Genomic DNA, 21,588 nt, shown 5'->3' with positions numbered 1-21,588 from the left:
GAACCATATAGAACATTAGTGCTGAGAGTGGGGATCCTTGCTTTACTTCTATGTTATTACAAAAGGTTCAAGTGTGTCTCCATTAGATTCGTTGCTTGATTTTGGTTTTATATAGATATTGTTTATAAAATTTGAAAAGAGGTCTCTCTATGCCTATTCTTTGTAGGGTTTTATCATAAAAAATGTTGTAATTCAAAGGTTTTTTCTGCATCTATTGAGATGATCATTTGGATGCTTTGTTTTTGATATGATTAATTATGTTGATTGTTTTCCTTTAAACTGTTTTTGAATCCTTGGTATAAAATTAATTTGGATATAATCAAAGATTTCTTGGAAAAATCACTGTAATCTGTTTGACAAGATTGTTTAAAAAATTTGAATAAGGAGTTCATGGTATTGGCCTATAGTTTCATTTTTGTGTTTTATCTTTTTTTTTTTTTTTTTTACAATTTTAGGTATTAGGACTATATTTGTCTTATAAAAGCTTTGTGCTAGGGTGCTATCTTTGTCAGTTTTTGAGAATAATTTCTGAAAAATGGTTTCTATTTTAAAAAAGTTTGATAAAATTATTTTAAAAACTCATCAGAGCCACGATTCATCCCCTCCCCTTCCCTTTTAGACTCTTTACGCCTAGATCTATTTTTTTGAAATCAGGTTAATTAAAAAGTATAACTGACTTTATGATAATTTGTATGTGTTATATTTTAAAGTAGTGGATTAAAGTTATTTCCTCTTGCTGGATTATGGAAACTCACTGAAGCAGGGATTGTTTCATTTTTGTCTTTGTATCACCAGTGCCTAATTTAGTGCTTAAAATGTGATAAGTGTTGTGGGCGGCTTAGGTGGTGCAGTGAATAGAGCACTGGCCCTAGAGTCAGGATGACCTGAGTTCAAATCCGGCCTCAGACACTTAACACACACACACACACACACACACACACACACACACACACACACACAAACTAGCCATATGACCTTGGGCAAGTCATCTAACCCCAACTGCCCTCCAAAAAGCAAAAAAAAAAAAGTGATAAGTGTTTAATAAAGCTTGTTGATTGATTAATTGATAAGAGACTAGAGTGCTGGTAGAAAGAGCAAGACAGGAAAAGGCCATTTATGGTTTGATGTACATGTGACCATGAGGTTTAATAGGGAAAAAAAAATCCAGGGAAAATTTTTAGGTGAATTTCTATCATTCCTTAGATTTCTGTGCGAAAAGTCAAAGTGGTTCCTGCCATCTTTTTCTTGTAATCTTCATCAAATTTCTCATTCTGGGCAACAGTAAAATGGTTCTTCCAGTCTCCTGGCATTCCTGAAACAGAAAAAAACACATTATTAAGTCATTGAGGTAGAATTTTTAAAATGGGCATATATTCTTTTAGTCATTGCTGAATGGGAGATAGAAATTTTGCTTTTCAAGGAACACATAGGGATGCCATTGACCTGAGTATATGATTTTCAATAATAGCTTAGATTTGTATTAAATTTTACAGTTCACAAAATGATTTTCAGCTATCTTCTCATATTTCATCTTCACAACAATCTGGTTATATAGGTAGGTTAGGAAAAAAATCACATATTTTTAATAGTGGAATAAGCTGAAACTCAAAGACTTGGTCATATCGGTTAGTGGTAGAGTTGGTCTTCTAATTTAATTCTGCTGCTCTTTCTGCGGTGTTATGCTTTCTCTCCAGAATATTCAATGTTAAGGGAATTCTTAGACAAATTACAACTAGCATGCACTGGGGTTTGACTTCTCATAGAAAATGAACTTCATGCACCTTTCCTCATAAATGGGGAAATGGAGTGATCCATTAAAGTTGAAGGTAGGGTAGTATAGTTTGCCATAGGATTTTCCTTCATGATATCAAAAGAGGTGTGATAGATGATCTTGTTGAGGATTTCCTCTGATAAGTCCTTCTCCAGGAACTTTAAAATCTTCTGGATTTCCCGCTTTGGGTTCTAGGTGAGGAGAAGCCAGTAAAAAACATAAAATAAGTAGGATCTTTTAACAGGCACAGAGTCCTACCATTTCTGTAAATATGGTCACAGGATCACAGACTTCGAGCCAGAAGGGACCTCAGAGGTCATTTAATCCCATCCAAGGTAAGTCAATAAGCATTAAAAATGTTTTTGTTTTTATCAGACAAAATTCACATTCTTACCCCTACCTCCCACACTAACTGAGAGCACAAGAAAATTAAACATTTATAATCAATCAAAACAAATGTCCACAATGGCCAAGTCCAAAACATTTTGTCTCATTCTACATTATGAATTCTTCACTTCTGTGTTAGGAAGTGGGTAGCACATTTCATCATTAGTCCTCTGGAATCCTGGTTAGCCATTACTCTAAAAGTTCAGCAGAATGTTCTATACCATTCATATGCTATAACTTGTCCATACATTCCCCAGTTTAGGGCTACCCCCTCAGATTCCTATTCTTTTTCACCTCAAAAGAATGATAAATATTTTTGTATGTCCTTAGAATCTATTTTGATTAGGACTAATCCATCCCTAACTTTACCCTCTCCCCTTTCCCTACTTCTTCACTGAATGAAATATGTTTCTGTACTAAACTGTTTGTGTGTACTTCCTTCTGACCAGAAAGTGAGGTTTAGGTGTTAGTTACTTCTCTCCACCTTGTCTTCCATGTTTGTATTGATGTCTACTTGAGCACTCTGATTATGTAAGATAATTTTCCCTAAACTTCCTTTCCTTCCCCATTCCCCAATGTATTCTGCTCCCCTTCTCTTTCCATTCTTTTCTTAAGATCATCAGAATAGACTGATAGACCTTGTCTAATTGGACTCCCTCTGTGAACTCCGATGATGAAACGGTTCAAAGGGGACGAATGTATCATTTCCCTATATCTGGATATAAGTAGTTTTACCTTGATTAATCCTTCATCATTGTTCATTCATTTTTACCTCTTAATATTTTTCTTCATGTCTATGTTTGAATGTCAAATTTCTCTGTAACTCTTGTCTTTTTATCAGGAATGCTTGGAAGTCTTCTGCTTCATTAAAGATCCATTTTTCCCTCTGTACTATCATATCCATATTTGTTGGGTAAGTTTTTCTTGTTTATAAGTCCATAACTTTTGACTTACAGAAAATTTTTTTCCCAGGTCTTCTACGCCTTTCTAGAAGTGGCTGCTAAATGCTAAGTGTGGCTTACTGGCTCTTCGGTACTTGGATTCTTTCTTTCTGGTATATTGTAGTATTTTTAATTTGCTCTGACTCCTATGGATTTTGGCTTTGATATTTTGGGGGTTTCTTCTAGGAAGTGATGGATAGATTCTATTTCTACTTTGTCCTCTCATTCTAAAAAAATCTGGGAAGTTTAAAAAAATCTTGAAACATGCCTAGGTTCTTTTTTTTGGTCATGATTTTCAGTTAGTCAAATGATTCTTAATTTTTTTCTCCATAATATATTCTCAAGATTATATGTTCTTCTACTTTTTCAGTCTTTTGACTTTTCTGTTTGTTTTGTGAGACAATGACTTGCCCAAGGTTACACAGCTAGTAAGAGTAAAGTATCTGAAACCAGAACTGAACTCAGGTCCTCCTGACTCCAGGGCCTATCTATCCACTCACTGCCTAGCTGACCCTTGACTTTGTTTCAATAGTTTTATTGCTTCATGGAATCATTGGCTTTCATTTGGTCCATTATGATTTTCAGAATTTGTTTCTTAGGCAAGGTTTTTTACCTCTTGAGCTAAACTTTTAATTCCATTTCCAATTCTGTCTTTCATAGCTCTCATTTCTTTTCTAGTTTTTTTGAGTGCTCACATTTCCTTTCTAAAAATATTTTAAAACTCTTAAAAAAACTATTGCTTCATTTTCCCCAGCAATTCTAGTCAAATTTGAGCCCAAGCTATGCTATTCTCTGAGACTTTGCTTTTGGCTGTTTTGGAGTAATTTTCTTCTTCTAGTTTTGTATTTTGGGCTACCTTACCATCATAATAGCTCTTTAAAGTGGGATTTTTTTTTTGTTTGCTCACTCTTCCAGTTTACTTTCTGACTTTGGACTTGATGTGAAGGGCTGGTCTGGGCTGGTCCTATTGCTGCATTCTTGAGGTATTGGGTGCAATGTTATTCTAGGATCTCAGGGACAAGCTGGAGACCTGAACTTTAAATGCTCCCAAAGTGGTCTGATTCAGGACAAAGTTTGATTTCTGTCCCTCTTGTCTGAGGTCTACAGGTTTTTGACCTGGGTTTATATCTGAGAAAGAGCATACTATTACTGGATTCAGTCCTTTTCAGATGTCTGGAAAGCTTCATTGTCAGAGTGTCAGAATTGTAGGATCCCCTTTAGCCCAGAATTCCTGCCTTGCTAATTTTCAGGGTGGGCTACATGCTGCAAATAAGACTGGGCTCTGTGCTTAGTGTCTGGGTCGTATCACTACTGCTGTAGGCCTCTGAACTTCTTCTTTTATTATTACAGTCCAGGCTTTCCCTATGTCCCAGAACCTCCCTTTTAAGAAAAGTGCTCAGGGAGGCTAGGTGGCGCAGTGAATAGAGTACTGGAGTCAGGAGGACCTGAGTTCGAATCGGATCTCAGACACAACACAAAAGCTAGTGTGACCTTGGGCAAGTCCCTTAACCCCAGTTGCCCTCTAAAAAGAAAAAAAAAGAAGAAGAAAAGTGCTCAGGTCAGTCATATCTTCCTTTCTTTCCAGGTTTCATTTCTAATTCTCTTTTCTATCATGCCTTGAGCTTTTTAGCTTCCTTTTATGTGTTGTTTTCCCTCATTAAATTTGAGCTCCTTGAGGACAGGCACTTTATTCCACTAATACTAGAACTCACCCCAAATGTTCACTTGCACTATTTGTGCTGGACCTGTGGTAGAACATTCTGAGCTTGTATTGGTCTGGTCAGCCACAGTTAGACACACTGAATCTTGACTCTAGCATAGTGATGTCATTTCGGTCTTCTGAGAATGAAGAACAATGGCCAACCACCATTATCCCCAGTGCTTAGTACAGTGGCTAGCATAGAGTAATTATTTAATAAATACTTGTTTATTTGCTGGGAATACAAGACAGGCAAATAAATGTTTTCTGCCCTCAAGGAATGTATATTCTAACAGAGGAGAAAGTATATAAATTAATAGGTACATATAAAATATGTACAGACTAGATGGAAAGTAATCTCAGATAATCTGGCAGACCCTTGTAACTGCAGGGGGGAGGATGGAAAAATCTGTTTCTGGATGTCAGATTTATGCTAAATCCTGAATGAGTCCAGAGAGGCCAGAATGTAGAAGTGAGGAGGGAGAACATTTCAGGTATTGGGAAGTCATGGAAAAGGCATGGAATTTAGAGATGTGGCGTTATGTGTGGGGAACATCAAATAATCCATTGTAGCTAGATCGAAGTGTACATAAAGAAGACTATCATGTAAAAAGTCTGGAAAGATAGGAAGAGGCCAGTGTTTTAAATGGCAATTAGAGGACTTGATATTTAATCCTAGAGGTAATAGGGAGCCAAGGATATTAAAGAGTAGGGGGATGAAATGAATCAAAACATCACTTGAGTAGCCAAGTGGAAGATGAATAGAAGCCAATAGGCCAACAAACTTTCATTCAGTACATATTATGTGCCAGGCACTGGGAATAAAAAGAAAGGAAAAAGAAAGCTCCTACCTTCAAGCAACTTACAGTCTAAGGGAAGTGGAAAGAGATTAGAGGGAGACCAATTAGAAGAGTGTTGCAAAGGTCCAGGTGAAAAGTAATGATGGTTGAACCTAGGGTGGCGACAGTGTTGGCTGGATGAAAGGAGGAATGTCAGACCTGAGAAGTGACATGATTTCTTAACGGGCTATATATGGAGGATGAGAGAAGATTTTTTAATTCCAGAGCCAGAATACAGAGAAAGGCGCAAAGAAATGGAGCTGGATTTCTGTGGGTGATAATGGAGGATTTATGTATGAGAATACGGGTAATTCGAGCATACTGGACAACCAATCCACAGAAACAGAGGTACGCAGTCTGGGAAAACCTTCTTCTGGTGCGACTCTGATTGAACTATAAGCAATGAGGTCCCGTTTATGTTTTAATCAGAGCGGTCATTTATTAGCAGAGAGTAGAAGAGGCTAAAACTAAAATGTCTCGTGATATGTAATCCTCTCTGATGTTTTTTTTTTCCTTTCTCCCCAAGATGAGCCCATAGTTAAGGGGGAGGTATAGGTCCATTCCACCTAGACTTGTCTCTCAATAAGTTCTTGCAAGTTCACACAAGTGAGGTATTATATGATCCCCAAACACGTCCACTAAATAAAAGTCAGTTTAGAAAGGAAAAATTATTCAGTGCACATGTTTGTGTTAAATTATATGTGCATGAGCATACGTGTATATGATCTCATTTTAGAAAATTAACATCAGCACAACTCGTTTGATGAATAAACATTTACTGAGCCTCTGTCCAGGATGCCATGGTAGATGTGTATACAGAGATATAGAAGATGCTTACTTGACCTCAAGGAACTTGAAATCAAATTGGGGAAATGGGGTATTTATATATAAAAAAGAAAATGGCAACACAAGGCTACATGAGACAGACAGTGATGCTTCAGGGGCTCAGAGGGAGCTAAAAGGAGGACTAGGCTGGTTTTTATAAGACTGAATATAAGATGTGAGACTTGAGCTAGGCTCTGAAGGTAGAGGAAACTCTCACAGAGCAGCAAGGGAAAGGAAGTAAGTAAACCACAGAAGCGTGCTGTTTTTCAGGGATGTTAAGTAGACTAATTTAGCAAGAAGAATGGATTGGTATGAGATAAAATGAGAAGTAATGCAGAAAATGTAGATTGGGGTCAGATTGTGGCAGCTCTTGAATGCCAAGGTAAAGGATTGGACTGTAAAACATCCTTCCAAATCTAACAACTGTTACAGTCACATAAAATGATATTAATGAAGGTTTAGCCATTTAAAGGCAGCTAGGTGGTCCAGTGGATAGAGTACTGGGTTTGGAGTCAGGAAGACTTAAGTTCAAAGCCAGGTTTAGAAACTTCCTAGCTGTGTGGCTTTGGGCAAGTCACTTTACTTCTGTTTGCCACTGGAGAAGGAAGTGGCAAACCACTCCAGTATCTGCGAAGAAAACCCTAAGTGGGATCACAAAGACTTGGATATGATTGAACAACAACAACAAAATTTGTATTATTTTAGGAAAACCTTCCACCTATCTCTTGTGACTCTCCTATCTTCCACCCCATTTCTATGTTACCTGTGTTTGTTTTATTTTTATTGTTTAACCTCATCAAAACATAAGCTCCTTTAGAGGAGGGATTATTTTTTGTTCTGACTTGGATTCACTAGAGCCCCACATAATTCCAGGCACTTAATAGGCTCTTAATAAATGCATGTTGAATAAGTGAATGATATAGTGTCACTGTGACTTTGAAAGACTTCTACCACTCTGTTTAGGTATCATTAGCACGAATGCAGTTAAATCCCTGGGATTTATGACCAGGATCAAACCCATTCAAGTATGTGTAGACAAAGAAGCCTGTATCATGTGATTCAATTCAATTAAGTCCATTAAGCCTTTATTGTGCTAGGCTCTGGGGAATCGAAGTCAAAATTAAAAACAAAACAAAACAAAACCAAAACAGTCCCCTACTTCAAAGAGCTTCGTGGCCACAATCTCTACCTGCCCAACTTCTTCCCTCTGCTGCACCCTTAGGATTTCTGGACCTTTCTGATGGCTCTGCAGGTGAACTGTCTTTTACATGTTGTCTTCCCACCCCAATTAGAAAGGAGCTATTTGAGAGCAAGGCTGTGTTGATTTTTGTTTGTATTCCCGGTGCTTAGCACAATGCCTAGCACATATTAAGTGCTTACTTAATTTTTATTCATTCATTAATAGTCTGAAAAGAATTAAGTGACATGGAGTGTAAGACAAGGTGACTGTAAGAAATTAGGGATGAGCTGGTAACTGAGTATTAGACCAAGGAAAATCTAACAATGAAAAGCATTTGGTTAACTCACAATTAAGGAGGAAAGGGAATGGATAAGCAAACGAAGCAAAAACTATGGAAATAACAAATTCAACTCATAGGCATTTGGTAAGAAATCTTGCTAATGCCACTCAGAATCCTAAAAGGGAATTATTGTTGAAAGTTTCCTTTTCTGTGAAGACGATGTCATAAAAAACCATTGTAGAAACCTGGAGATAATTAGTTTTTCTTTAGGAAGGTAAATAATAGCTGTGTGTAACTGTTGGAAGGGCTCTCACTGGAAGAAGGGTTACATTTATTCTGTTTGACCTTAGAGGGCAGATCAAAGATCCTTGGGTAGAAATTGAAAAGAGACAGACACAGCCTTAATGTAGCAAAGTCTTCCAAACAGCTGGAACTATTGAAATGTAAAATGGCCCACCTTAGGAAGTTGTGAGCTCCTCCTCATTAGAGGTTTTTAAGAAAAGGTTGGATGAACACCTGCCTGGGACATTGTAATGGCGTTCTTGGCCTCTGAGGATCCTTTTCACTGTGATTCTGTAATTCTACAATAAGACTGGCTGGGTCCATGAGCATTTACTCTGCTACCCACCTCTTTCATGTCTTCATAGAACAGATAAAGAATGGGGTGTTTTTCTTTTGCATCCCACCATCCTTTCACATGATCATACCAGGAACCCCAGAGCACTGGAGGTGAATCAAAGGAAACAGAACAGTTAGCGTCTTTGTGCTAATTGTGGAATGATGATGACTCATTCTACAGCCTGACTAAGTACATAGTCAATCACTGTTGTTGACCTTGCTGACGGCTTATAAAAGGAAAGCATCGCTAGGATGGCTTGATGAGCAGTTTTAGTAAATTCAATTAGGAAGCAGTATCACAAGGATCACAGATTGTTCTTTGTACCAGAAATAACAATACATATGTAAGTGAATGTGTATGTATATTCATGGAATTTGTTGTTGTTGAGTCATTTCAGTCGTGTCTGACTCTTTGTGACCTCATTTGGGCTTTTTTTTTTTCTTTTTGGAGGGGGGAAGGCAGGGCAGTTGGGGTTAAGTGACTTGCCCAAGGTCACATGGCTAGTAAATGTTAAGTGTCTGAGGTCAGATTTGAACTCAGGTCCTCCTGACTCCAAGGCTCGTGCTCTATTCACTGCACGACCTAGCTGCCCCCTTTTGGGCTTTTCTTGGCAAAGATACTGAAGTGGTTTGCCATTTCCTTCTCCAGCTCATTTTATAGGTGAGGAAACTAAGGCAAACAGGGTCACAAAACTAGTAAGTATCTGAAACCAGATTTGAAGTCAGAAAGACTCATCTTCCTGATCCAGGACTGATGTCCTAGCCACGGTACCATGTAGCTTCCCACCGGCAGTATACAGTTTTTTGTTTTTGCTTTTTGGAGGGCAATGGGGTTGTGACTTGCCCAAGGTCACACGGCTAGTTTTTGTGTTAAGTGTCTGAGGCTGGATTTGAACTCAGGTCCTCCTGACTCCAGGACCAGTGCTCTATTCACTGCGCCACCTAGCTGCCCCCAGTATACAGTTTTTAAAAGAATTCACATACTTCACTTGATCTCCAGCATCTTCAGTTTTTTATGTTTGGTCTTTTTTGGTCAGCAATTGGTTGAAAACTTATGTGTACATACCAAAAGAAGGCTGAAGTGAAGGTCACAACCAGTGAAAATTCCTCTATTAAAAATATTCCATTCTCTGCATCATAGTGGTAATAGCAGGAATAATGTTAATTCATCAGTAATTGACTATATAGGAACCTTTCTACTTGTCAGACTACTCTCTTGACAACCCTTCTTGCTCATTCTTACTTTGTGCCCTTGACCATATTATTTATGCTTAGAGTAATATAGGGACATATGATGGAAAGGGAGATATGATGAAAAGATGGATGAGTTGCCATCTGTACTATAGGAAGACCTTTTCAAATCAGTGAGATCATAAACCCATTGGAGTATGTATTCACAGAGGTTGAGCACAAGCTCTTTGCACTATACCAGGCTAATATCTTCCTACTCATTTGATCCTTCCCACAACTGAGAGATAGGTATAAGAGGTATGATGCTAGTTTTATAGATGAAGAACCTGAGCTCCAGAGAGATTAAGTGATTTGCCAAGGCCATATGGTTGTTACTAATTCTAGTAGAAGTAATAAGACTACTATAACTATGAAAATGCTAACTTCATATATTCTAGACAATGTTCTACACACAGTAGGTTCTCAATAATTGTTCTTGACCAGCAAATTATTTTGGAAAAGAAATTATAAATAATTTTGATTCCACTTTGAATGGCTTATAGAATCAGATTTTTGAGGAAGTCTGATTATATTGCTGAAAACAGTATACAAATACAATTAGAAAACTTTCTCCTTTGGTTAATGCTAATGTCAGGTGATTGATGAATCAGGTAACCACAGAGTTAGTTCCACTTACCTCTCCCATTCATGAATTCCTCAATGTATTCTTCCAAGGTACCTGGGTCAGGTAACATTTTATTCATTCTTGAGAAATGGTAATAAGATATCAGACAATCTTTTGCATTTCTTGCCACATAGATTATCTGCAGTGGATGCAGATGTAAGATGAAACCAAAGAAGGATAGTGAAAAAGAAAATAGGAGAGGAACGTTCATTGTTTATTATTAGCAATTATTTTAAAAACAATTTTTAAAATTCAAATTTATTTCAGCTTTGAATTTTCTGCCCTCCCCATTGAGAATGCAAGGAAAAAAAACCTCATTATAAATATTTAAGTTAAGCAAAATAAATTCTTGCATTAGTCAAATCCAAAATGAGGCCTCAGTATTTACTCAGAGTCCATTACTTCTCTATCTGAAGGCAGGTAGTATGTTAAATTGTGGGTCTTCCAGAATTGTGCTCAGTTATTTTGTTGATCAGAGATAAGTCTTTAAGTTATCTTGCCTTACATAAGTTGTTCTCCAGGATCTGCTCCCTTCACTGTGCATCAATTCATAAAAGTCTTCCCAAGTTTCTCTGACACCACTCCCTTCATCATTTCTTACAACACAATAGTATTCTATCACATTCATATACCTGTTTCCCCCTATTCCTCTTCCAGAATTTGTCATTTTTTCCTTTTTTGGTCAACTTTGCCAGTTTCATGGGTGTGAGAATTTATTTTTACTTCTCTGAATATTAGTGACTTAGAACATTTTTTGGGTAAGGTTATTGATGACTTTTAATTCTTCCTTTGAAAACTGCCCTATACATACCCTTTGACTATTAATTGTCAAAATGGCTCTTATTCTTATAAATTTGCCTCAATATTTTATATGTAGCATATAAAAAGACCTTAACTGGAGAAGGTTTCTACAAAGATTTCCCTCCCAATTTCTGGCTTCTAGTTTTATTCATACAAAAAAATTTTAATATATTCATTTTAAATCTCTCTCTCTCTTTCTCTTTTTCTCTTTGTCTTTCCCTCTGTGTCTCTCTGTCTCTCTCATCTTATTTATGATAGCTGCTATTTCTAGCTCTATATTGAACAGTAATGGTGGTAATGGACATCTCCACTTTACCATTGACCTTATTGGAAAGGCTTCAAGGTTATTCCCATTACAGATAATTCTGGCTCTTGGTTTTAGAATATTTTCATACTTTATAGGGAATGGGTATTCTATCTTGTTAAAACCTTTTTCTGTGTGTATTGACATAATTTGATTTTGTTATTCATGTTATTAACATGGTCAATTATGTTTATATTTTCCTAATATTAAACTAGTCCTATATTCCTGGTGTAAGTATATGTAAGCTGACTATAATGTGTAATCTTTGCTGTACGTGTTGCTTATGGATATTTTTAATTATATGTACATATGTTGCTGATATGTTGCTATAGTCTCCTTCTTAATATCATGTTTAAATTTTTGCACAAATATTCATTAAAGAAATTGGTCTATATTATTTTTTTCTCTGTTTTGACTCTCCCTAATTTAGATATCAAGACCACATTTTTGTCACAGAAGGACTCTGGAATTTTTTTTGACATTTTCTCAAATAACTTATATGGTATTGAAATTAGTTGTTCTTTAAATATTTGGTAGAATTTGCTTCTAATTTCACGTGATTCTGGCATTTTCTTCTATTTTTTTCCTGCCTTTTGATTTTGTCTTAATACTTCTTGGAGTCTCACAAATTCATTAGCTTTTCTTTGTCCTATTCTAATGTTCAGGAAGTTATTTTTCTTGGTAAAGTGTTGATAAAGTTTGGTAATGTTTGTACCTCTCTTTTCCCAACCTATCAATTCTTTTTCCATATCTACCATAATTTTAATTTCAATTTAATTTTTCATTCAAGCCATTTCACTTTTCTCTCAGTCTGAGAGGATTCCTGGGATTAGACTAGCTGGTATCTTAAAGCTACAGTATATGATGAGAAAGTTTTAATCCTGACAACCACAAACACATGTATATTTCTAGATGCTTATATCATACTTCTAGGTAGCAAACTAATGATAATAGCTGACATTTACATATTACTTTACATACATTCACTTATTTGGCTTTTATAACAACACTACAAGTTATGTACTAGGAGTATTATAGGTATTGTTATTCCACATTTACTGATGAGAAAATTGAGATTCAGAGTTTAGCACCTTTTTCATAATTATACAGTTAATTAATGTCAGTATTTGCAACCAGGTCTTTTCTGATTCCATGTCCACTACTCTTTCCATTTCCTATTTAGGAGGTAACAATTGGTAAATAGTTAGAGGATATGAACAGGCAGTTCATAAAACAGGAATAAATCTAGGCTATTAATAGCCATATAAAATATTTAAAATCATTAATATTGAGGGAAATAGCAGTTGAAATAACTTTGAGGTTCCTTTTCATGCCCATCAGATTGGTGAGGTTAACAAAAAATGACAATGATTGGAAGGGCTGTGGAAAAAGAGGCATGTTGAAGGAGCTGTAAATTACTGCAATTGTTCTGGAAAAAATCGAAACTATTCCCCCAAAGTTACTCACAATGCATACCTTTTCACTTTGAAATACCAATACTAGACCTATGCCCCAAAGAGATCAAGGAAAGAGAAAAAAAGGCTAATTTGTACAAAAATATTGATGACAGTTCTTTTTTAGTGGACAAGAACTGGAAACTAAAGGTATGTTCATTAATTAGGGAATGGCTGAACAAAGCAACATGGATGAATGCAATGGGATAATAATATTTCCTAAGAAATGATGAAATGGATAGATTGAAGAGAATAGCCATGTTTCAAGAGGGCCAGCGATGAAGAATGTCCTGACCAGGAGGTGATGGCCTAATAATGCAGAATGAGACACACATTTCTGAACATAGCTGATATGAAAATTTGCTTTGTTTGACTCTACATATTTGTTATAAGCGTTTTATTATTTTTTTCTTGCTCAAGAGTGAAAATGTGAGGGAAAGAAAATATAAATTTGGTATTTGAAAAAAAAATAAATTAAATAAAACATTAAAAACTTCTTCATATCTTAATTTTCAAGCAACATTTGCTCACCAAGGACTGATCAGAAGTCAAGAGAGAAGGACTGAACAGTGACTTCATTGATTTAGAATTCTCAGGGGAAGGGATTCTCTCTGCTTCTGCAGGTTAGCACCATCTTTTCAACTAAGAGTTTTACAGAGTTGTCTGGTGTACTGAGAGATTAAGTTACTTGTCCAGGGTCTCATTGCTTGTATATGTCAGAGGCAGGCCTTGAAATCTGGTTTTCCTGACTTTAAGTCTGACTCCCTAATGACTCCACCATGATACCTCTCAATACATGAGCAAATATTTCTAAATTATGTGGCATTTGTCACCAGGTATTCCTTCTTCCTCCACACTCATCCTTTGAATTATTTTCTATATATGAAGTTAGTGAGAATGTTAAGAATAAAACAAAGTGGGAACCTGACCCAAAGACAGTCAATGAGAAATAACTTTTGACCAGAAAACTTCACTCTCAATATACAGAGTGATGAAAATTGGATGCAGACTCTTGGCATGGTGAAGGTATAGCTGTCTATCATGCATAACCACTAGATGCTTCTTTTAAAAAAAGACTTGCTTGCTATTCTTTAGAATACAGGTTAATACTGATCAAGGCAGACTTGAATTACTGGTTGGTCTTACCTTTGAATTTTGTTCCCAGAAGGATGGTGGTAACATCTGGACAGGTAGATGTGTTTTCAGTGTTCTTGGAGAAGGCATTTTAATAGCTAGATCAAGACCTGCAAAATAGTGTATATGTCATTCAGATTCCCTCTACCATATAATTTTTGTGTAACTATTTCACAGATATTCCAAAGAATCTTTTACTGTATATAAAGTGATCATTTTTTGACTGTCTTGTCCTCCTTTCTGAACGTCAATAATAGTAATAACTAGTATTAATATAGTGCATTAAGATTTCTTTTTGGCTTTTTGGAGGAAGGAAAGTAGGGCAATTGGGGTTAAGTGACTTGCCCAAGGTCACACGGCTAGTGCATTAAGATTTGCAAACACTTTACATATACTAACTCCTGTGATCTGAAGATGATTTATCCTCAATGGCTGCAGCAGCACTAGTGGTACAGTTGATATAAACCAACAGATAGCTCTCTTCTCCTTGGCCTAAGCATCAGGTAGTTTGGGGAACCAGGGAAACATATGAGATCTGTGTCTTTACATGTAATTTGAGAAATGCTTGGCTGTTCATTTTGTTAATCCAACCCTAGAATGGGGAATGGAAAGGGCAACAGAAGAGGCCTGTACTTTTCAAATAAAGTACAATTATTCAGTAATTTTGAAACTGACCAGAAATTTATGTGACTGTGGGCTTTATTAATTTAATGATATAATTAAATTTAGCCTCTATTATCATTGCTAATTGATCCAAATCTGCTAGTATGAAGTCAGAAAGGAGTAACTAATACAGTCATTGGAAGTAGTGGGTGACTGATTAGAATCTTTAAGCTAGTTCAAGTATGTTTGCTTCCCAATAGGGGAAATTTTTAACTAAAAATCACAGGTGGGTTATATATGGTTGACAGCATGCTAGATAGTAGGATTTTAATCTTTATTCCTAAGATACTTTCAATTTTCTAAACCTATACTGCCATATGTATATGCATATATACACACACAATCCACATATATGTGTTCACGTATGCATGTGTGTTTACATGTGCAAACATAAATGTACACAATGCATATATACACACACAAACACATACATGTCTTGCTTTCTATGTGACCCATTTAAGTGTAAGTTGTAGAGCCTAAACAGTATGGAGTGTAATGGGATGACCTCACTGTTTTCAGAATCATTATTATTATGTCTTAAGCCCGCATGGTTTTTGTATTCTCAGTGACATGGCAATAGTAAATTCACTCTCATTTTAAAGACGGTGCTTCAGAACCACCACAACTAGTGCATAAACTTTGAGTTACCTTCTTAGAGTAAAAATCTGTGATTGTCTATATATTAAGGGAAAGAGAGGAGCTGCAACAGAATAGACACACTCTGTTTCATTTGTAGATCACAAATGTCAGGCATACACCGTCTGCTCCCCCATTTACTACTTCCTTTTTGTAAAGAGGGGATGAGATAAAAGAAAGGAGAAATGTAAGAGAACTGGATGGATGTACATCAACATTTAACAGTAATACGTCTGAACATAAATGGGATAAACTCACCAACATAATGGAAAAGCATATCTAAGTAGAATAGAAAAGAACCCATTAATGGTCTTTTTAAGAGTAATTTTCTATAGTAAAGAGTAATTAATATGTGACAAAGAGGAGGGTTATACTGATCCATAGGCACATATTCTTAAGACGGAAGGCTGAATTGTGATTTTGGAAAGAGTTTTTTTTTTCTTTCAGAAGAGGCTAATGGCTCCGGGACCCTAATTCTGAGGCCAATCCAGTTTTAGTTGAGCAAACTTACCAGAATTGAGGGGTGGAGGCAGAGTCCACTCAATAAAAGGATGCCTATCAAAGGTGTTAGCTCGTTGGCACTTTGTTACATCCCCATCATTTTGGATCATATCCACAATCTCTTGTGTCCAGGTTGTACCTGAAAGAATTTGGAGTATTCTTTAGTCTACCTCTTTAAAGTATGATATAACCCTGCATAATCCATTGATTCATTTAAAAAATGAAAGTGCTTGCTATCTGTGAGGCATTATATAGTATGAAATAATATTATGAATAATAATATCCATATATTATGAAATAAAAGATTCAATTAATTTACTCAGTAAGCATTTAGTAAGAACCCATTATGTCTAACTTTTTTTTTGCTTTTTTTTGGGGGGGGGAAAGGCAGAGCAATTGGGGTTAAGTGACTTGCCCAAGGTCACACGTCTAGTAAGTGTTAAGTGTCCGAGGCTGAATTTGAACTCAGGTCCTCCTGACTCCAGGGTAGGTGCTCTATTCGCTGCACCACCTAGTGCCCAAACTCATTATGTCTAGTTCTAGACTCAAGGGGAGATGCAATGTTTTAGTAAAAACATCAGTTTATGTTTTTATCAGACTGGAAGGATAAGAAAAAAAATCCACAAAGATAAATAATGCATAATCATCCTGAAAAGTACTTTAGAAAACCGCAGAACAAACTATTGTGTGAAGGGATGGTCATTACCATGGTGGGGGAGGGGGCAGGTGTGTTCAGGGAATGCTTTATAGCACCATTGGACTTTAAAGAAAGGGTAAGAATTCAATAGGTAAAGAAATAAATATGAATACTCTAGGAATGGGGAATAAACAGTTTAAAAAAGTCATAGAAGCAGGAAACTATCTGACACATTTAAGTAAAAGACTGCTGGGGCATTGTTTGTGTAGAAGGAGACAAGAATTAGGCATTTTTGGTCCTCAAGGAGTTTAGGGGGATATCTATTCTCATAAAATAACTGGTAAAAGGGCTCTATAAAATGAGGGATGAAAATTAATATAGTGAAGAGCACTGCTTTTTGGAGGCCAGAGCACCTGGGTTCCAGTCCTGCATCTGACACACACTATGTGACTACAGCCAAGGCACCTGACTGCTCTGTTCCCTGGCCAAGTCTCAGATGTATTGCTGATCAGTACTGATGAAAAGAATTCCCACACTGGACCTTCCCTACAAAAATGAAATCACATTCATTATTTATTTTTTAAAGAAAAATAATAAATAAACAAGAGACAAGGCATCTATAAAATGTAGTGTTTGAACCGAATATCCTTAAAACTCTTTCTAGCTCTAAGTCTTTGACAGCAGTACAACAAAGAACTACAATATTCTTGAGGAAAAGAAAGATCATAGGATCATGGATCTAGATAGCAACTGATACTTAAAGCAATAAAATGACTTCCCAAAGTCACATGGATCATATGTGGCTGTGATTACAGCAGGCTTGAAGAGTATGACCAGCTTTTGGTGTTGGTCTTGAATGATAAATATGTTTTCCTTAGGGGAATTTTAGGAGGTAGGTGGGAGGAAGATATTCCAAGAGAAGGAGGAAACAGTAGGAACAAAGGCTCACAATGACTTTTGGGGAAATGGCCAGTAATCTAGTTTGGTTGGGAAAAGATGGGGGTTGTTTAGGAGGATAGTGGAAAAAGGTTAAATGGTATTTGGGGTGGGGTGTGAGCCAGACTGTGGAGACTCATGAATTCCCCCAAACACATGAAAACTTATTGCAGATCATGAATTTGCAATGCAAATTAGTTTGCACATAAAGTTTTTTAGACCAACAGAAATTCCTCAATAAGAAGATTCTGACTTGATTTACTCTTTTTTTTAATGTGTTAGATTTTTAAAAAAATGGAGCAAAAAAAGTGCCCTCTGTCAAATTTTTAAAAAATTTTTTTATTTATTTGGTTTACTCTTATTTATTTATTTTTAAGCAATTGGGGTTAAGTAACTTGCTCAAGGTTACACGGCCAGTTATTTCTGGGTGTGGTGCTGAGTGTCTGAGCCCGGGATTTGATCTCCAGGTTGTCCCAACACTGGAACTGGTGCTCTTACTCACACTGAGCCACCTGGCCGCCCCTAAGCAATTGGGGTTAAGTAACTTGCTCAAGGTTACACGGCCAGGTGTTTCTGGGTGGGTGCTAAGTGTCTGAGCCCGGGATTCGATCTCCAGGTCTTCTCAACACTGGAGCCGGTGCTCTTACTCGCTGTGCTACCTGGCCGCCCCTGGTTTACTCTTTAAATATAGACTGGAAAGGCTGAATGGAAGTGGTGAGAGGATGGAAAAGGAACATTTTCACTTTCAAGAAGTCAGAAGAAGGAGCGGAAAAGAAAGAAAAAATACCCGAGTGTACTCTGAATGCAAAATTTTTCCTTGTTATCAGCTTTTATATACCTATAACTTTATTCTGAACTTCTGGTCACTATATTGATTTGTGAGAGTGGCTTTGGCTAGCACAGACAGACTCCATCAGGCTACAATAATTATAGGGGTGATAAAGTCAACTCCTAAGAGGACTAATAGCCTAATGGATTGTCCTGGATGGGTTGGTTGGGTCTTAGTGAGTCCTGATCTGTTCTAAGGGCATATCTTGGTTTGTAGGTGGAAAAAATTCTGTTTTCATTTTGTAAATCTGGGAGCTGAGATGGGGAAAAGGGATCATATACCTCATAGAGGAAATTCATTGTTCAGTCATTGGACCAAAGAGGAATGATATACATTTTGTTGCAAGAAGAAAAAAGATACTTCTAACCTATTTTGTCATTTTTCTTGTTCACATTTTGCTATCTTGATTGAGAGGTTTTCCTTTATAGCCAACTGTCATATCAGGTAGCAGCCAGTGGGATCCTTAGTGGTAACACACCATTTATAATTTATATTCTGTGTAGTGTTTTATATGCCTTAGAGGCAGCTGTGGCATTTTAGATATAGAACTGGCCTGGGATCCAGGAAGAGCCCAGTTGAAGTCTTTCCTCTGACACTTAATTTATAGCCATCTAAGAGGACAGAGGGTGAGGGGATGCTGGTTCATTGTAAATAGTCTTTTCCTTTTAGTGATGATAATGAAAACAGGACTGTCATCTGACTTGTACCTAACCTCTTTTCTCTACCCATTTAATTTAGGCCCTCTTCAATTCCTGTCTCCCTGCCTAAAATCCCTCCTTAATACAATCCATCTTCCATACTGCTGCCAAAGTAATTTTGTGTCAGTACTAAGCTGACCATATGATTTCCCTACTCAACCAGCTTCAGTGGCTTCTTGTTTTGGGGCCTTTAAGCCTTATAGAATTTGAACTGAAATTATTTTTTCAGTCTCATTAGACAGTGTACCCTCACTAGTGCTGTGTAAGCCAACCAAACTGGTATTCTTTCAGTTCTGACATTACATTATGCTACACATACCCTCCTAAAATCTACCTCGTAGAGGATTTCTCTGCCTGTAAGATGCAGCTCTAGCACCATCTTGTACAGGAAGTTTTTTTCTTATCCCCTAAATGTTAGTGCCCTCCATCTCCAACGTGAAAGGCTAGATACCATAGCACAAGCACAGCAGTATCCAGCTACCCACATAAAGGTAAACCCTTTGTAATCCCTCCCAGACATTACTTATTAGGAGTAGGATTATGTAAGCTAGACTGATGATGGTCACCTTTATTTTATTTCATTTCATTTTGGAAAATATCGCACAATTATTGTGTACAAAGGATTCATATTAATTCCAAAGTCTAATTTAGGGAAAATTGCAAATAGAGCCCTTCTGCCTTTTACTTCCTCATCTCAACCTCCACTCCACTTCTAAGGAACACAATGTGCTACCTTGTGGTTACTGAGATCTTCTCACATGTGCTTCAGCTATTATCCTAAGTCTCATCCTCTACTGTTTCTTACTCCAAAATTATCTCTCCCTTTCTCTTCTTTGTCTGTGTCCTATTCCCTTAATTAAGAAGAGCTTACCTGGGTGTTAGAAGGAAAACACAGAGTTCTTAGGGTTGGTGGGAGTGAGCAAAGCTAGTAGGGCAGTATTTGCCATTTTGCTCAGGGCCAGCTCTGCAATGAACATGAACTTAATTGGAAGCCTACTTCCTTCTGACTTGATAAAACTAGATTCCTCCCTATTATTTTGATTTCCACATACCTACCTGCTTTTGCATATGTTGCAATAAGAAGATCATCAGACTTGGCTTGAAAGTTCCAAATTTTATCCCAATTATCACTTATCATCTTTGTCATCAGAATTCCATTGATTTCTTTGGTTTCTGGATTTAGGAACTTTTCGTTCAGTTGGAGATCTTTCATCTTCTCAAGGGACATTGTGTGATGAGACTTGCCAATTGCTTAAAGAAAATGTGCACCTTAGTCATTTTTCCATAGTCAATTGCAACAACCCCTTTCTTACTATTTCTTGAGGACACAGGAGGTTTTGTTGTAAGCAATCTTCAACAGTTTTTTTTAAGCAATCGGGGTTAAGTAACTTGCTCAAGGTTACACGGCCAGTTATTTCTGGGTGTGATGCTAAGTATCAGAGCCCGGATTTGATCCCAGGTCATCCCAACTCTGGGGCCGGTGCTCTTACTCACTGAGCCACCTGGCCACCCCTTATTTTTAAAAATGCAAACCTAATTGATAGAAGCTAGGCTTGTCTTAGCTGGAAGCTATTTCTATAATATTTTTGATAGTATTGTTTTAAGAAGAATAGCATAATTCTTGGTTGGTTGAAGGATTTTCTAGTCAGGAGACCAAGGTTTCATCTAGCAGGCTAGACTTAGGACTGGCTTTAATTGGAGGTGAAGCACATAGTGCCCATGCCTTCAAAAATAAACTATTTACTGATAGTTTTAATTTCCTCAGCAGGGAAAAAATTTTTTTCTCTTGCAATTACAGATAAGCCTTAAAAAGAAAAGGAACACAGTGTCTCATATGTGTGTATGTATATTTAGCTATGTGTATATGTGTGTGTGTGTGTGTATACACACATACGCTTTGAGGCATCTATGTGACTTTATACAAGTGTCTCTGGATTTCAATTTCCTCAGACAAATGAAGAAAATTATAAAAAGTAATAATGGAAGCCATGGTAGAAAAAAAATCTAGTCTAATTTCCTTATTTTATAGATATGAAATATATGACCCATAGAGGTTAAGTGAATTGGCTAAGGTCCTACAAGTTGCAGAGGCAGAATTTGAACTCTTCTTTCCTATTTCAGTAATCCATGTGAATTAAAACTAATATGTTAGAAATATAAGAACTGATTCAGGAAACAAATTTTATCCTTGGTGCCCCTTTCTTCACATTTATCACCAGCTCTCCCTTCTTCAACCGTGTCCTTACTTGCACTCAGTAATTTCATGCTACCCTCCCCAACCAGTCTTTCCTCCCCAAATAATATTCCATGTCTTTTTTTTTCTCTGTCCCTCACTTGCAACTTGGATTTCCTTTGTTCTAGCCCTTCAATTCTTCTGGGATATTCAGTTAAGCTGTTAAATGAGTGTGTACTGATTGATTAATCTCCTGTACTCCTTTTTTTCTCTGGTTAGGCAACATATTCAGATTTTAAAAGGGGCCTTTTGGACTTAGAAATACCTCATTGTAAAGAATAGGCTCCAACAGAGGGAATTTTAGGCACTGTTTTGGTCAGTGAGGGAAACCATTTTAGACAAGTGGTTTAGCTCCCCTCAAGTCCTA

At 36.9% G+C, this 21,588-nt stretch overlaps 1 protein-coding gene across 1 annotated transcript; it reads right to left on the bottom strand.

The window, feature by feature from the left end:
• Positions 1–956: 956 nt before the first annotated feature.
• On the bottom strand, positions 957–19,969 carry LOC138165723 (sulfotransferase 1C1). The gene is made up of 7 exons (XM_069094001.1): positions 19,860–19,969; positions 15,899–16,027; positions 14,101–14,198; positions 10,408–10,534; positions 8,551–8,645; positions 1,782–1,962; positions 957–1,312 (listed from the first exon to the last, which is right to left on the bottom strand). The coding sequence occupies exons 2-7, from the start codon at positions 15,996–15,998 to the stop codon at positions 1,200–1,202; spliced, it is 714 nt and encodes a 237-aa protein (XP_068950102.1). The 5' UTR covers positions 15,999–16,027; positions 19,860–19,969; the 3' UTR covers positions 957–1,199.
• Between the last annotated feature and the right edge of the window lie 1,619 nt (positions 19,970–21,588).

Source organism: Petaurus breviceps, unplaced genomic scaffold (assembly GCF_028583685.1).
Source record: "Petaurus breviceps papuanus isolate PSGF00001 unplaced genomic scaffold, PetGlider_PUasm1.0 214, whole genome shotgun sequence".
Taxonomy (NCBI): Eukaryota; Metazoa; Chordata; class Mammalia; order Diprotodontia; family Petauridae; genus Petaurus; species Petaurus breviceps.
This window is presented reverse-complemented; position numbering and strand designations above follow the sequence as displayed.

Coding starts and splice junctions, on each gene's coding strand:
- LOC138165723 (XM_069094001.1), bottom strand. CDS start 15,998: ATGATCCAAAATGATGGGGATGTAACAAAGTGCCAACGAGCTAACACC. Junction 14,199..15,898: donor GCCTCCACCCCTCAATTCTG/GTAAGTTTGCTC, acceptor ACTATTTTGCAG/GTCTTGATCTAGCTATTAAA. Junction 8,646..10,407: donor GGAATTCATGAATGGGAGAG/GTAAGTGGAACT, acceptor ATTCACCTCCAG/TGCTCTGGGGTTCCTGGTAT.